Source organism: Scyliorhinus torazame, chromosome 4, assembly GCF_047496885.1.
Source record: "Scyliorhinus torazame isolate Kashiwa2021f chromosome 4, sScyTor2.1, whole genome shotgun sequence".
NCBI classification, from domain to species: domain Eukaryota; kingdom Metazoa; phylum Chordata; class Chondrichthyes; order Carcharhiniformes; family Scyliorhinidae; genus Scyliorhinus; species Scyliorhinus torazame.
Window position 1 is genome coordinate 111,487,076 of NC_092710.1, and position 15,679 is coordinate 111,502,754.

Below are 15,679 nucleotides of genomic sequence, written 5' to 3' on the forward strand. Positions count from 1 at the left end.
GGAGTCACATGTAGGCCAGACTAGGTGAGGATGAGATTTCCTTCTGGAAAGGACAATGGTGGACCAGACGGGTTTTTCCGACAATCGACATTGGATTGGTGGGTTATTTTGAATTCTGCCATGGTGGGATTCGAGCCCGAGTCCCCTAAAGCTTTGTTTGGGCTCTCAGTCCAGTGACAAACACCACTACATCATCGTCTCCCCTTATGCCATCCCAGCATCAACAGCAGTTCAATGCTGAGGGAGTTATAAATATCCCATGTAGTGCAGACTTTAAAAGCAGCTCCTTTTAATTCATGGCAGAAGGAGGCCATTCGGGGAATTTACATGGCAGGAGGAGGCCATTCGGCCCATTGAGTCTGCACCGGCCCTTGGAAAGAGCACCCTACACAAGCCCACACCTCCACCCTATCCCCATAACCCAGTAACCCCACCCAGCACTAAGGGCAATTTAGCATGGCCAATCCACCTAACCTGCACATCTTTGGACTGTGGGAGGAAACCGGAGCACCCGGAGGAAACCCACGCACACACGGGGAGAACGTACAGACTCCGCACAGACAGTGACCCAAGCCGGAATCGGACCTGGAACCCTGGAGCTGTGAAGTAATTGTGCTAACCACTGTGCTACCGTGCTGCCCACCCCTTGTATCTCCTCCTGCCACCTCACTAAAACACAATACAGAGACGAAATGAGTAAATGCCTCCGGGTTCCCTCCTCCACCCTGGCAGATGCTGACTGTAATGGAACCATAGGAGCCTCTACCCTGAATACCAGCTAGGCCCACCTGATGGACCTTCTGGCCAGCCCTGGACAAAGCTGGAAACTCCTCCTGGCCACAGGCAAGACAGCTGATGACGAGGGCGGTGACCCACTACTCCAGCCTCAACAGGACTATTATTCTATTCTACTCTTCTTTCAAAGTCTCAGTTTGGAGGCTGGTGCATCCAAATCTCATTGAGGCATAAAAGTGGTGCATTCGAACCCAACTACAGAGACTTGAATACATAATCCAGGCTGACATTCCAGCGCAGTACTGAGGGAGCGCTGCACTGTCAGAGTTTGTTGTCTTTTTGATGAGCAATTAAAGTGAGGCCCTGTCTGCTTTTATCAGTTGGCTGTCGAAGATCCCACATGACTATTTTGAAGGAGAACGTGGGAGAGGTCTCCTGGTGCCCTGGCCAATATTTATCCCTCAATCAATATCGACAGACAGGTTACCTGGTCATTATTACACTGTGGGATTGTTATAACCTTCCCAGATCCTATTGGCTGAGGACAATTGGTTACCCCATGTTTCTTGGGGAATATGAACTCCCCCCCAATAAGGGGGGGTGCAATCATTTGCAGTGCAGCTGTATAAATTGAGCTGGCCAAAGTGGTGCCTACTAGAGACAGGGAACCAGTAGGGAACTTCTGGTATTGTGTACATATTGGTGTAAATAAAGTTACTTTCTGATTGATTCATCAAACTCGTGCTGGATTTTTCATGGCCCTCACAAAAGGGATCTTGCTGTGTGTAAACTGGCAGCCACATTTCCTACATCACATCAGTGACTACACTTCAGAAAGTACCTTATTCACTGTAAAGCACACTGGGACATCCTGAGGATGTGAACAGGAGAAATACAGGCCTTTCTTATCCTGTCTTGTTTTATGCCTCCTGAAGGGTATAGACACTCATTTATTTGTCACTCGGTCAAGATCCTGGAACTCCCTCCCCAACAGCACTGTGGACTGCAGCAATTCGAGACGTTGGCTCACCACTATCTTTACAAGGGAAATTAGGGATGGGCAACAGATACAGCAGTATTGGAAGGTGTTAGTGATCGGCTTGGAAGCGAGACCTTTCTCTGACGCAATTCAGGAATGTACCTTTAACAGAAGCTCACCCAATATTGGGGAAAGCGAAACAGCTGCCACCCTGACCCCCACCCAGCATTGCCATGGTTAGGAGATTGACAGGGAACTGAATTCTCCCAGTAAACTGGGAACAAGAGCAGGACAGAATCCGGAGGCGAATAGTGTCACCGCGGTGGAGAAATTAACTACAAAGCCCGTTTCCATTTTTACACCAGTACAAAATGTGCATGTGTGCGTTAAGTACACAATGTCCCAGTGATCAAATTGTCACTAACTGTAAAAGCACAATAATAACCAGAACACAGGGCAAGGAAGCAATTCCCAGTTTTAAGCAGGAAAATTGTTTTGGGTCTGATGGTGAACACGAAGATTTTCCAAACAGATGAGATTGTGTGTCTCAAGCACAAAGCCAATCGGTTGTCAGTGTGCGAAGGACTGAACGTTGCAATCCTGCCCGCCAATAACAATGTGCCTTTATATCGGAAATACTGTGGATCCTGGAATCTGAAACAGGAACAGAGAATGCTGGAAAATCTCAACAGGTCTGGCAACATCCAGGTAATGCTGCCAGGCTGCGTTTACCCAACATTCTCTGTTCTTGCCCTTCTCATCCCTCAGGACATCGCAAAGCCCTACACTGCCAGTGAAGTACATTTTGCCGGGTAACCACTGTGATAATGTAGGGAAAAATGGCAGCCAATTTGTGCACAGCAAGCTCCCACAAACAAAACGTGACGGCGACAGGAAGAATGAGGTATTGTTCGGGGACGGTGATTGAGGGATCAGTATTAGCCGAGGGAAAGCTCCTACGCTGTCCTTCCAATGGTGCCTTGGGAAGTTTTATGTCCACCTGAGAGGGGCAGACAGTTTAGTGTCTCATTTGAGAAAAAGCACTTGTGACAATGCAGCACTCCTTCACTGGGAGTCTCAAGAGTAGATATTGGGCTCAAGTCAATGAGGTGGGACTTGACCTCATGACCTTCTGACTCAAAGGCGAGAGAGCTCACCACTGAACCATGATACCTGTCATCCCCAAGTGTGAGTGGGTCAAATGTCCCTCCTCCATCCCCGTTCAACACGGACATCTTATAGTAACAGCTGCTTACCGGAATCGCTGCAGTGGTGACTGTTTCTCCTCCGAACTCCAGGCATGACCAGCATAGTATAACAGGAAGAAGAGCACATTCCAGGAGGTGGCAAACCACGTTATGGCAAAGGGCGCGTCAAAGGTCCTGAAGGTGATCTTGGCCAGCTGGCTGATGCCCGCCCAGGATGAACAGACGCTGAGGACCACCGCCGACCCCCACAGGGCTTTCTTCAGCTGCCCGACAGAGAAGTGGCATGGGCGGCAGCAAACTCTCCATCCCAAACGCCTTGCTGCTCCTCCTCCTGCTCCGGCCTCTCCACGTGCCTCGGCCTCTGTCCGGGAGGACCCTGCCCCGCCCCCACCCCCGCTTGCTTCCGCCGGGCGCTCATCTCCTGTGGAGTAAGAGGTCAAAGGTCAGCACAATCCACACAACCAATCGCGGGGAGACACCGCACAAATCTCCAGCAGGGACGTCCGCTCAAATGGCAGGAGGGATAAACTACGGCAGCATTCCCTAAGCGTTCACTGTCCGTGCTCCCTGTCATTTGCACATGCTCCTTTCTGAGATTTTGAAGTGGGAGGTTCAACATGGCCACCTTGTGTTCACCACTCTTCAGTCAGTAACATTCTCCCCTCCAATCAATCATGTTTATTCAAGCCAGCTGCAGTAGGCATAGACATAGAATTTACAGTGCAGAACGAGGCCATTCGGCCCATCGTGTCTGTACCGGCCCTTGGAAAGAACACCCCACACCTTCACCCTATCCCCATAACCACACCTAGCCTTTTTGGACACTAAGGGCAATTGAGCATGGCCAATCCACCTAACCTGCACATCTTTGGACTGTGGGAGGAAACCGGAGCACCCGGAGGAAACCCACGCACACACGGGGAGGATGTGCAGATTCCGCACAGACAGTGACCCAAGCCAGGAATCGAACCTGGGGCCCTATAGCTGTGAAGCAACTGTGCTAACCACTGTGCTACCGTGCTGCCCAACTCAGGGAGTGCTGCACTGTCAGAGAAACTGGCTTTTGGATATGTTCTTAAACTGAGGCTGCATCTGCTCAGCTCTCGTGTTAAAGATCCCACTGCACTACTAGAACAAGAGCAGGGGTGGTATCACTGGTGTCATGGCCATAATTTATCTCTCATCCTTGCTGTTGTAGGTGCTGGAGGAGGTTAGAGAGAGAGGGAGGATTGTAGGACTGGAGGAGGTTACGGAGAGAGGGAGGTTGTAGGGGCTGGGGGAGGTCAGAGAAAGAGGGAAGGTTGTAGGGGCTGGAGGAGCTTCGAAGAGAGGGAGGTATTAGGGGCTGGGGGAGGCTATAGAGAGAGGGAGATTTGTAGGGGCTGGAGGAGGTCAGGGAAAGAGGGAGGTTTGTAGGGGCTGGAGATGAGGATGTAACATTGTGCAACATTCTGAGCACATTTCCTGGTTGCAGCAGAGGAACAGACAGCCCTTACTGCTGTGAATTTCATATTGAATGTCTGGGATCTCTCTCATACCATAGACACAAGGTGCAGTGTTTGTACGAAGCCTCTGCTATCACTTGTGCTGCATCCTACTACCAGGGAAATTACACGATCACAGATGAAAATAAAACTCTTAAGGACTCTGTGGAGGAAAAATCCGTCCATTCCAAAATGAGAAAGAAGGCAGCCAAATTGTGCACAGCAAGATCCCACAGGCAACAATTAAACAGATAATCTGTTTCAGCAATGCTGGCTGTGGGATAAATATTGGCCAGGGCATCTGGGGAGAATTCTTCTTCAAAATAGTGCCATGGGATCGCTTACATCTGCCTGAGTGGGCCTCGGCTTAAGGCCTCATCCGAAAGATGGCAGCCATGACAGTGCAGCTGTCCCTCAGCGCTGGCACTGGGGCAGTCAGCCTGAACTGCAGGTTCAAGACTCCGGAGTGTGAATCCATGGACACTGGTCTCAGAGACACGAGGGCTCTCCTCCGACCCAGGGCTTGTCGAGAACTCCACACCAACCCAAACACCCTCCCGGACTCCAGGCACAGAGCACAAACTGACACAGTGATAAGGCCCACCGTGGTGTCAGGCTGAAACCAAAGAGTAAATGCTGGAAAACCTCAGCAGGTCTGGCAGCATCTGGAGGGAGAGAAAAGAGCGAACGTTTCGAGTCCGATGACTCTTTGTCAAAGCTAACAGAGATAGTGGGAAATATTTATACTGTGGAGCGAGAATGAATGATGAGTCATAGCCACAGAAACCCAGGGAAACCGGGTGCTAATGGCCACAGAAAGCAAGGGAAAAGAGTGCTAATGGCAGTCCCCCGAGAGGACAAAGATGTGAAAGGTCAAACAGCAGGAAAACTAACATCATGAACTGTAGATGTGGGGGAGGGGAAATGGGAAGCAAAGAGGAGAAACTCGGTTTGACAGAAATCTTTGGATCCTCACTGTCCTCAGGTGATGTCCCGGAGGACTGGAGAATAGCCAATGTTGTTCCTCTGTTTAAGAAGGGTAGCAAGGATAATCCAGGGAACTACAGGTCGGTGAGCCTTACGTCAGTGGTAGGGAAATTACTGGAGAGAATTCTTCGAGACAGGATCAACTCCCATTTGGAAGCAAATGGACGTATTAGTGAGAGGCAGCATGGTTTTGTGAAGGGGAGGTTGTGTCTCACTAACTTGATAGAGTTTTTCAAAGAGGTCACAAAGATGATTGATGCAGGTTGGGCAGTGGATGTTGTCTATATGGACTTCAGTGAGGCCTTTGACAAGGTCCCTCATGGTAGACTAGTACAAAAGGTGAAGTCACACGGGATCAGGGGTGAGCTGGCAAGGTGGATACAGAAACTGGCGAGGTCATAGAAGGCAATGGAAGGATGCTTTTCAAATTGGAGGGCTGTGACTAGTGGTGTTCCGCAGGGATCAGTGCTGGGACTTTGCTGTTCGTAGTATATATAAATGATTTGGAGGAAAATGTAACTGGTCTGATTAGAAAATTTGCAGACGACGACACAAAGGTTGGTGGAATTGCGGATAGCGATGAGGACTGTCAGAGGATACAGCAGGATTTAGATCATTTGGAGACTTGGGCGGAGAGATGGCAGATTGGGTTTAATCCGGACAAATGTGAGGTAATGCATTTTGGAAGGTCTAATGCAGGTAGGGAATATACAGTGAATGGTAGAACCCTCAAGAGTATTGAAAGTCAAAGAGATCTAGGTGTAAAGGTCCACAGGTCACTGAAAGGGGCAACACAGGTGGAGAAGGTAATCAAGAAGGCATACGGCATGCTTGCCTTCATTGGCCGGGGCATTGAGTATAAGAATTGGCAAGTCATGTTGCAGCTGTATAGAACCTTAGTTAGGCCACACTTGGAGTATCGTGTTCAATTCTGGTCGCCACACTACCAGAAGGATGTGGAGGCTTTAGAGAGGGTGCAAAAGAGATTTACCAGGATGTTGCCTGGTATGGAGGGCATTAGCTATGAGGAGAGGTTGAATAAACTTTGTTTGTTCTCACTGGAACGACGAAAGTTGAGGGGCGACCTGATAGAGGTCTACAAAATTATGAGGGGTAGAGACAGAGTGGATAGTCAGAGGCTTTTCCCCGGGGTAGAGGGGTCAATTACTAGGGGGCATAGGTTTAAGGTGCGAGGGGCAAGGTTTAGAGATGTACGGGGCAAGTTTTTTACACAAGAGGGTAGTGGGTGCCTGGAACGCACTGCCGGAGGAGGTGGTGGAAGCAGGGACGATAGTGACATTTAAGGGGCATCTTGACAAATACATGAATAGGATGGGAATAGAGGGATACGGTCCCAGGAAGTGTAGAAGATTTTAGTTTAGACAGGCAGCATGGTCGGCACGGGCTTGGAGGGCCGAAGGGCCTGTTCCTGTGCTGTACTTTTCTTTGTTCTTTGTTCTAAAGGTGAAGGAAAGGTGGATAAGATTGAGGGGGAGGAATTAAATGTATATTAAGAAAGAAACGGTAAAAGACAGTTAAAATGAAATGAAAACAAATGGGTCGAGGTGGGGTAGAGCTAATCATCTGAAGTTGTTGAATTCGATGTTCAGGCCGGAAGGCTGTAGCGAGCCTAACCGGAAGATGAGATGTTGTTTCTCCAGTTTGCGTTGTGCTTCACTGGAACATTGCAGCAGGCCAGGGACAGACATATGGGCATGGGAGCAGGGTCTTTTGTTAAAATGGCAAGCAACAGGACGGTCAGGGTCCTGAATGCGCACAGAGCAAAGATGCTCAGTAAAGCGATCACCCAGTCTGCGTTTGGTCTCTCCGATATAGCGGAGACCACATTGGGTGGTGTCAGGCTGGCCTGGGCTGTACTCTCTCAGGGCTGACGTGCTTGCCTCTCTGTCCATTCAGGTTGGCTGGCAATCTCCGAGAGTGAATAACCCAACAACTGTCTCCGTCACCCGGGTTCAACAGTCCACTAACTCCTCCCGGAGGGTTGGAGCTGCCGGTTAATGCTGATTTCTGCAACTCATGTGAAGCTCGCCTCTCTGGTATTTTGTTTATGTCTGGAAAGAAAAGTGCATGTGAGGCGTGAAAGATATTTCTCACAGGGACGCCACCTACTGCAGCTTATTATTTCTTTTGCTGCTCTTGGTCCAGTGGTTATTGATGGTTCCTCTTACATAACGCCAGTGAATCATCGGCAGGAGCTTAAACACATTGGGCACAAAACAGGATGGACTGAGTCAGCAAGAATCAATACTGCCAGAGCCTGGAGTCAAATCACACACCAGACATGAGAGCAGGGATCAACACAGAGCAGGGAGAGATGCAAGAGTATAAGAGGAGGGGAGGGGAGAAGGGGGAAGGGGAGGCGGGAAAGAGTGAGGTGGAGAGAAAGAGATGGGAGGAGGAGAGGGAAGAAGAGGAGGTAGAGAAGGGGAGGAGGAAGAGAAGGAGGGTTGGATAGGGGGAGGAAGAGGAGGGCATCTCCTTTGAGGGCATAGCCCGAGGGTGAACCAGACAGTTTGCAACAGAGAGGAGCGGCCAACCCTACATCTAGCCCATTACAAAGACTGCAGCCTGCAGTGCTGTCACATTACCCATCTCTGTCCCTGTCTTGGCTTATCTCCTGTGGAAGCCCTCATCCATGCCAATGGTAGCTCTTGATTATTCGAAAGCTCTCATGCTGGTGTCCATTTTCACCTCACTGAAGCTGAACTCATCCAAACTCTACCGCTTGTAACCTAACTTGCACCAAGTCCTGTTCGATATCATTCTTTGCTCATTGATGACACTGGCTCCCAGTTGGGCAGGGTTTTCAAATCTCTCCACAGTTGGAACCTCCCCAGCTATCCCTCAAAGCGAGGAGAGGGATTGGCATGGAACATGTACAAGAGCTTCCTAATGGAGACTTTTTACTGCGGGGAGACTCTCCTGCTCTCTCCAGCCCCTACAACCCTCCCTCTCTCTAACCTCCTCCAGCCCCTACAACCCTCCTTCTCTCTTTTACCTCCTCCAGCCCCTACAACCCTCCCTCTCTCTGTAACCTCCTCCACCCCCTACAACCCACCCTCTCTCTATAACCTCCTCCAGCCCCTACAACTCTCCCTCGCTCTGTAACCTCCTCCAGCCACTACAACCCTCCCTCTCTCTGTAACCTCCTCCAGCCCCTACAACCCTCCCTCTCTGTAACCTCCTCCAGCCCCTACAACCCTCCCTCTCTCCGTAACCTCCTCCAGCCCCTCCAACCCTCCCCCTCTCCATAACCTCCTCCAGCTCCTACAACCCTCCTCTCTGTTACCTCCTCCAGCCCCTACAACCCTCCCTCTCTCTGTAACCTCCTCCTGCCCCTACAACCCTCCCTCTCTCTATAACCTCCTCCAGCCCCTACAACCCACCCTCTCTCTATAACCTCCTCCAGCCCCTACAACCCTCCCTCTCTCTGTAACCTCCTCCAGCCCCTACAACCCTCCCTCTCTGTAACCTCCTCTAGCCCCTACAACCCTCCCTCTCTCTGTAACCTCCTCCAGCCCCTACAACCCTCCCTCTCTCTGTAACCTCCTCCAGCCCCTACAACTCTCCCTCTCACCTCCTGTAGTCCTATAATCTTCTGTGCTCATCCAACTATGGACTCCTGTGCGCCATGGCAAGTTCTCCATGGCAATTACGCTACCAATCAGAGTCCTTTTGTCAACCAGCCAGCACTGTCTTCACACGTAGTATGAATTGTTGTTCTTGTTGCCATGTGTGTTACCATGTATATTAATATGTTAAAAGCACTATATAACTGGAAGCTGTTGTTGAAAACCATGTTTTCAGAATACAGTCTGAGTCTCAATATCAGCCAGACAGAACTCGGAGTTGCGTTGTCAGAACATAGAACCATAGAAACCCTACAGTGCAGAAGGAGGCCATTCGGCCCATCGAGTCTGCATCAATCCATGTCCCACCCTATCCCTGCAATCCCATAACCTAACCTTCACATCCCTGGATACTGAGGGACAATTTAGCATGGCCAACCACCTACCCCGTACATCTTTGGACTGTGGGAGGAAACCGGAACACCCGGAGGAAACCCACGCCGACACGGGGAGAACATGCAGACTCCACACAGACAGTCACCCGAGTCCGGAATTGAACCCGAGTCCCTGGAGCTGTGAGGCAGCAGTGCTAACCACTGTGCCACCCGTAAAGTCTTTCCTAGCTGTAGCTGTGCATATATTAGGAATTAGGAAGAGGCTTCCAGTCACAAATACATTCATACTCTGGCCACTGAACATTAACCCCTGGCTGAGCACCAAACCAAACTCTGAGCCACTTAACGATATCTTAACATTATAGCGGCACGGTGGTGCAGTGGTTAGCACAGCTGCCTCGCAGCGTGGAGGAGCCGGGTTTGATCCCGGTCCCGGGTCATTGTCCGTGTACAGTTTGCACATTCTCCCCGTGCCTGTGTGGGTCTCACCCCCAAACCCAAAGATTTGCAGGGTAGGTGGATTGGCCACGCTAAATTTCCCCCTATTGGGGCGGCACGGTAGCACTGTTGCTTCACAGTGCCAGGGTCCCAGGTTCGATTCCCGGCTTGGGTCTGTTCGGAATCTGCACGTTCTCCCCGTGCCTGTGTGGGTCTCACCCCCAAACCCAAAGATTTGCAGGGTAGGTGGATTGGCCACGCTAAATTTCCCCCTATTGGGGCGGCACGGTAGCACTGTTGCTTCACAGTGCCAGGGTCCCAGGTTCGATTCCCGGCTTGGGTCTGTTCGGAATCTGCACGTTCTCCCAGTGTCTGCGTGGGTTTCTTCCGGATGCTCCGGTTTCCTCCCACAAGTCCCAAAAGACATGCTTGTTAGGGGAATTGGACATTCTGAATTGTCCCTCAGTGTACCCAAACAGGTGCCGTAGTGTGGCGACAAGGGGATTCTCACAGTAACTTCATTGCAGTGTTAATGTAAACCTACTTGTGACACTAATAAAGATTATAATATTATTATTATTAACCCCTGTCCGAGCCACCATCCCATGTACCCTTAATATTAACCTATGTTCCATAGTTACACAGTTATCAGCGTTGCACATTAACAGGAACATTTTACACCTGTTAGCACCAGAGTCACAAGTTAGTATCATCAACATTTGATATAAATGTTATCACTTATGATAGGACTGTGTTACACATGTTGCTAACAGTGCAACATGAGATGCCAGCCTGTTGAAGCTACAACACTTGATTACATGTATGATAAACAGCGGAAGCAGCACGCAATAGACAGAGCTAAGTGATCCCACCAATGGATTAGATCATGACCCTCCTTCATCCAGTCATGAATGGTGGTGGACAATTACACAACTCACTGAAGGAAGAAGCTCCACAAATTACCCCTTTCTCAATGATGGAGGAGGCCAGCACATCAGTGCAAAAGACAAGGCTGTTGCATTTACAACAATCTTCAGCCAGAGTGGATGATCCATCTCGGCCCCTTCCAGAGGTCCCCAGCATCACAGATGTCAGTCTCCAGTCATTTTGACGCACTCTATGCGATATCAAGAAACGGCTGAAGGAAACACTGATACTAATCTATGTAACTGTTAATGTGTGGAACATGTTCTGTCAACATAGCTCCGAGGACAAAAGCGCTGAATGCCGGATGTGAGGTGAGAGTAACTGCCCTTGACATCAAGGCAGCATTTGTATGGCATCAAGGAGCCCTAGCTAAACTGGAGTCAATGGGAATCAGGGAGAAAACTCTCCACTGGTTGGAGTCATACCTGGCACAAAGGAATTTGGTCATGGTTGTTGGAGGTAAATCACCTCACTCCCAGGACAGTGCCCTAGGCCCAACCATCTTCAGTTGCTTCATCAATCGCCTTTCTTCCATCATAAGGTCAGAAGTGCACAATGTTCAGCACCATTTATGACTCCTCAGACAATGAAGCAGTCCATGTCCAAATGCAGCAAGACCTGGGCAATATCCAGACTTGGGCTGACAAATGGCACATAACATTCTTGCTACAGAAGTGCCAGGCAATGACCATCTCCTACAAGAGAGGATCTAACCATCTCCTATTGACATTCTACAGCATTACCATCAAATTCCCCATTACATGATCAACATTACATTATCATTGACCAGAAATGTAAGTGAACCAGCCATAAAAATACTTTGGCTACAAGAGCAGGCCAGCAGTTGGGTAGCCTGCAGTGTATGACTCAGTACCTGACTCCCCAAAGCCTGTCCACCACCTACAAGGCATTCAGAGCCCGGATAGCTCAGTCAGTAGGGCATCAGACTTTCAATCTGAGGGTCCGGGGTTCAAGGCCCTGTTCGGGTGATACTTTTAAATCCCAATGATTGATGCCGACGTGAACTCATCGACTTAATCTGCTGGGAAAGAAGCCCATCGGCCCATTGCATCTCTGCTGCCCATCAAATCCCCGTCTGTTCCAATCCCATTTTCCAACACAAGGTCCGTCGCCTCAGCGTTCCACGGCGGTTGAAGGTCTCATCTAAACTCTTTTGGGCAGCACGGAAGCACAAGTGATTAGCACTGTGGCTTCACAGCTCCAGGGTCCCAGGTTCGATACCCAGCTTGGGTCACTGTCTGTGCGGAGTCTGCACGTTCTCCCCGTGTCTGCGTGGGTTTCCTCCGGGTGCTCCGGTTTCCTCCCACAGTCCAAAGACGTCCAGATTAGGTGGATTGGCCATGATAAATTGCCCTTAGTGTCCAAAAAGTTTAGGACGGGTTATTGGGTTACGGGGATAGGGTGGAAGTGAGGGCTTAAGTGGGTCGGTGCAGACGCGATGGGCCGAATGGCCTCCTTCTGCACTTTATGTTCTATGTTTGTAAGGCACAAGTCAGAAGATTGACAGAATACTTTCCACTTGCCTGGATGAGTGAAGATCCAACAACATTCAAGGAGCTCAACACCATCCAGGACATCCCATGGCACACCCCATCCACCACTTTAAACATTCACTCCCTCCACCACTGAGGCACTGCAGCAACTCACTGAGACAACATGTGAATAACAGTGGAACACATATTTGTGTAATTGCTACATGTTAACCACAATGTTAGACGTCTATATTCCAGTGTTTTATGTTTATATTGTTGCACATTAGTACTACAGTATTACAGGGTTGATAGAAAATATATCCAATTCTGAACAGATGATAATCTCTTTGAACTGAGATGACTGAAATCCTCAACAAAGGTATCAGATGAGATGGGAATTCCGTGTCCTTGTGTCACACTCGGAGCAGGGTCTTCAAGGGATCATGGACAGATTTTCTAATGAGACTGATGACTCTACGAACTAACCAACAGCTTAAGGAAGACAGTTACTCCAGCGAATTCTGATTACACCCCACCTATCATAGCCATCAATGACACAACCCTGAAGGTTGTAGGTAACATCACTCATCCTCAAACACACAATCTTCGGAAATGTTGATATTGGCCGGGAGGTGGCAACTAGAATTGTCAGGGTAAATTCAGCATTTGGCATTTATGCAAGACACTGTGGAGGAATGAAGGTATCAAACTTACAATAAAATATGCAGTTTACAAAGCTGTGGTAATAACTACCCTCCTATATATCTGTGAAAGATGGACGACCTACTCCAGACATATTAATCACTTGAGCAGGTTCCACATGAAATCTGTTCAGAACATCATGGGCATCAAATGGGAGACAAAGTGCCCAACACTGAGGTACTTCAAAGAGCAGAAATGGCTGGAATTGAAGGATTCATTATCAGAGTCAGCTAAGATGGACATGTAGGAATAAAATCCCTAAGGCGGTGATGTATTCACAACTTAAACTTGGACGCTGCCTGGAAGGCAGGCTGAAATTAAGGTTCAAGGAACCCCTGGAACGCAAACCTCCGGAAATGTGGAATGTCCACCACAGACTGAGAGAAAAATGAACAAGTAAGAACTGCTTGGGGAGTGATTCCATGTCCATGTTGTTTCCTTTGGACAGCAAAGGACAATAGGTAAGCTGGAAAGACTAGGCTTGCTCCCACCGTGGGAAGCAGGTCTCTACATGTTAGAACATACAATGGTTCTACACATGCAACAATGGCCATCTTCAATAACTGTTAATATTAGTGTGACACGTGTATCAGTGTTACACATTCACATCATACTACTTCACCTTAATGTACGTTTATTTTCATTCTTTTTACACGCATTTATTGCCTACCTTTAGTTTCAGAGAGCATTTGGTGTTGGTCTGGAGTCACAAGTAGGTCAGACCGGATTTCCTTGCCGAAAGGGCAATGGTCATCTTTACTTTTAAATCCAGATGTTTTTATTGAATTTGGATTTCACCATCTGCCGTGGTGGGATTCGAACCCAGGTCTAGCTCTGGGTCTCTGGATCACTAGTCCAGTGACTAGTCCACTACACCTCCCTTATTATCAGAGTTACACATTAATATCAATGTTCCCTGTATTTATAGCGGTGATGCATGTCAGTATAACAATATTACTCTGGTGTCTAGTAAACCTACAGGATCACTCATCGTGTTACACCAGATAGTATCACTGCGCGAAATGTGAATGTTGATTTAACAATTGTCAAATGAGTTATTTGATAGTTTTAAACGTTATTGCCGCAATATGAGCATCTTATTTCAATGTAAACCACGTTAACCTCCCAGTATTAACACGTGATTCTTGTTATGCTAGTGTAAGAGTTTAATGAAAGCAGTAACGCCAGTGAGAAGGAGCAGCAGCTAAACTCGGACATGCATTCAGATCCTCTTCTAACGCTCCTGCTCCATCTCTCTGAACCGCATTGTGACCTTTCAGCACCAGCACTGGCTGTCCCCGCGAATCATCCCCCCCCCCCCCCCCCCCCATCATCATTGCCATCCGTCCCCTCCTGCAAACAGAGACACATGCATGCGTACAAACCTTCCACCTTGGTGAGAGTGAGCACCGGGCTGTTACAGGCGGTGAGAGGAGCGACTCTGGCCGAATGTTTTTTCATTGTGGTCCCAGCTCAAGGGCAGAATGCAAACTGGTTTCCCCTGCATCCCACACGCCGGAGAGAGAGAGAGAGAAATGCAGTCTGCAGGCATTGGCTGTCACATCTCACTTTACAGAGTGACTGTTTCAACGTGTGTATGTCTTGTACCAGGTGAAGCACACCAGACACACAGTGTGTTTGCTGTAAGCATAAGGGGGTCACATGCCGATAACTTCCCTCCCCATTGCTAAAAAGATGCACCGCCTAAAAAAAGCAGCAGGAACGACTACTTTCTGCTTGGTGCAATGCTGCTAAGACCTTCCCCTGTCACTCCCCCCCGCCCCCCCCCCCCCGCGCCGTTTAAAGACTTGCTTACACCTGACTATTCAGCTCAGCACCTCACCCCCCACTCTCCCATCAGCTGAAGTTGGCTTTCACTTTCTACAGCAATGCCCCTGACCCCCCCCCCCCCCCAATCATACAGGCACAAATAAATCAGAGCTAACCAACCCTGCTATTGTTTATCCCTCTCTGCCAACAGCACCTATTTTCTCCAAAGGGGGAAGGCTATCCACTCGTGAAGAGGACAGCCCAAAACCCAGACACCATGGGTGGGATTCTCCGAACTGGAGGCAGTGTCCGTGCCGTCGTGAACGCCGTCGCGTTTCACGAGGGCGTGACACGGGCGCGGGCACTACCGATTCTGGCCCCCGCAGAGGGCCAGCACGGCGCTGGAGTGGTTCACGCCGCTCCAGCCTCCCTTCCCAGCACCAACTGGGCGCCGCGGGACTTGCTCAACGTGCCGGCCCCGACGCAACATGCGCGGGGCTTCAGGGGCCGGTCGCGTAACAAAATAGGGCCGGGGCTGGAGAGGCCGGCCCGCCACTCGGTGGGCCTCGATCGCGGGCCAGACTCCATCGGAGGCCCCCCTGGTGAAGGAGCCCCCCCTTCCCGCCCCCCGACCCTTCGCGCAGAGTTCCCGCCGGCTGCAAGGTGTGAACGGCGCCGGCGAGACTCTGCAGTTTCCGCTCGGCCCATCAAGGCCGGAGAATCGGCGGCCCGGCCGCGACCAGCGCCGCGCCAAACGCGCCGGCACAAATGGCGCCGATTCTCCTCTCCTCGGAGAATCGCGTGCCGGTGGTCTGGCGCGGTTGCGACGATACTCTGGCCCGGCACGGGGCTCGGAGAATCCCGCCCCCTTAATAAAAGATACTAACTGATAAATCCCAGAGGAAATTCAAGAGAATCCTCTTACACAGGGGGTAAGGAGAATGTGGAACGTGCTACCGCTCGCAGTGTCG

General features: G+C 49.8%; 1 protein-coding gene and 1 non-coding gene across 3 annotated transcripts in view; one reads left to right on the plus strand and one right to left on the minus strand.

Annotated features, from left to right (window-relative positions):
• LOC140410419 (solute carrier family 35 member F3-like) overlaps positions 1-15,679 on the minus strand; it is a 260,016-nt gene that overhangs the window by 99,378 nt on the left and 144,959 nt on the right. For both annotated transcript variants that reach the window (XM_072498491.1, XM_072498490.1), the window contains exon 3: positions 2,971-3,343. In XM_072498491.1, coding sequence (XP_072354592.1) covers positions 2,971-3,343 — 373 coding nt within the window. The remainder of the gene's footprint in view (positions 1-2,970; positions 3,344-15,679) is intronic.
• Positions 11,660-11,732, plus strand: trnae-uuc (transfer RNA glutamic acid (anticodon UUC)). The gene has a single exon. It is a non-coding gene; the product is annotated as a tRNA-Glu (tRNA).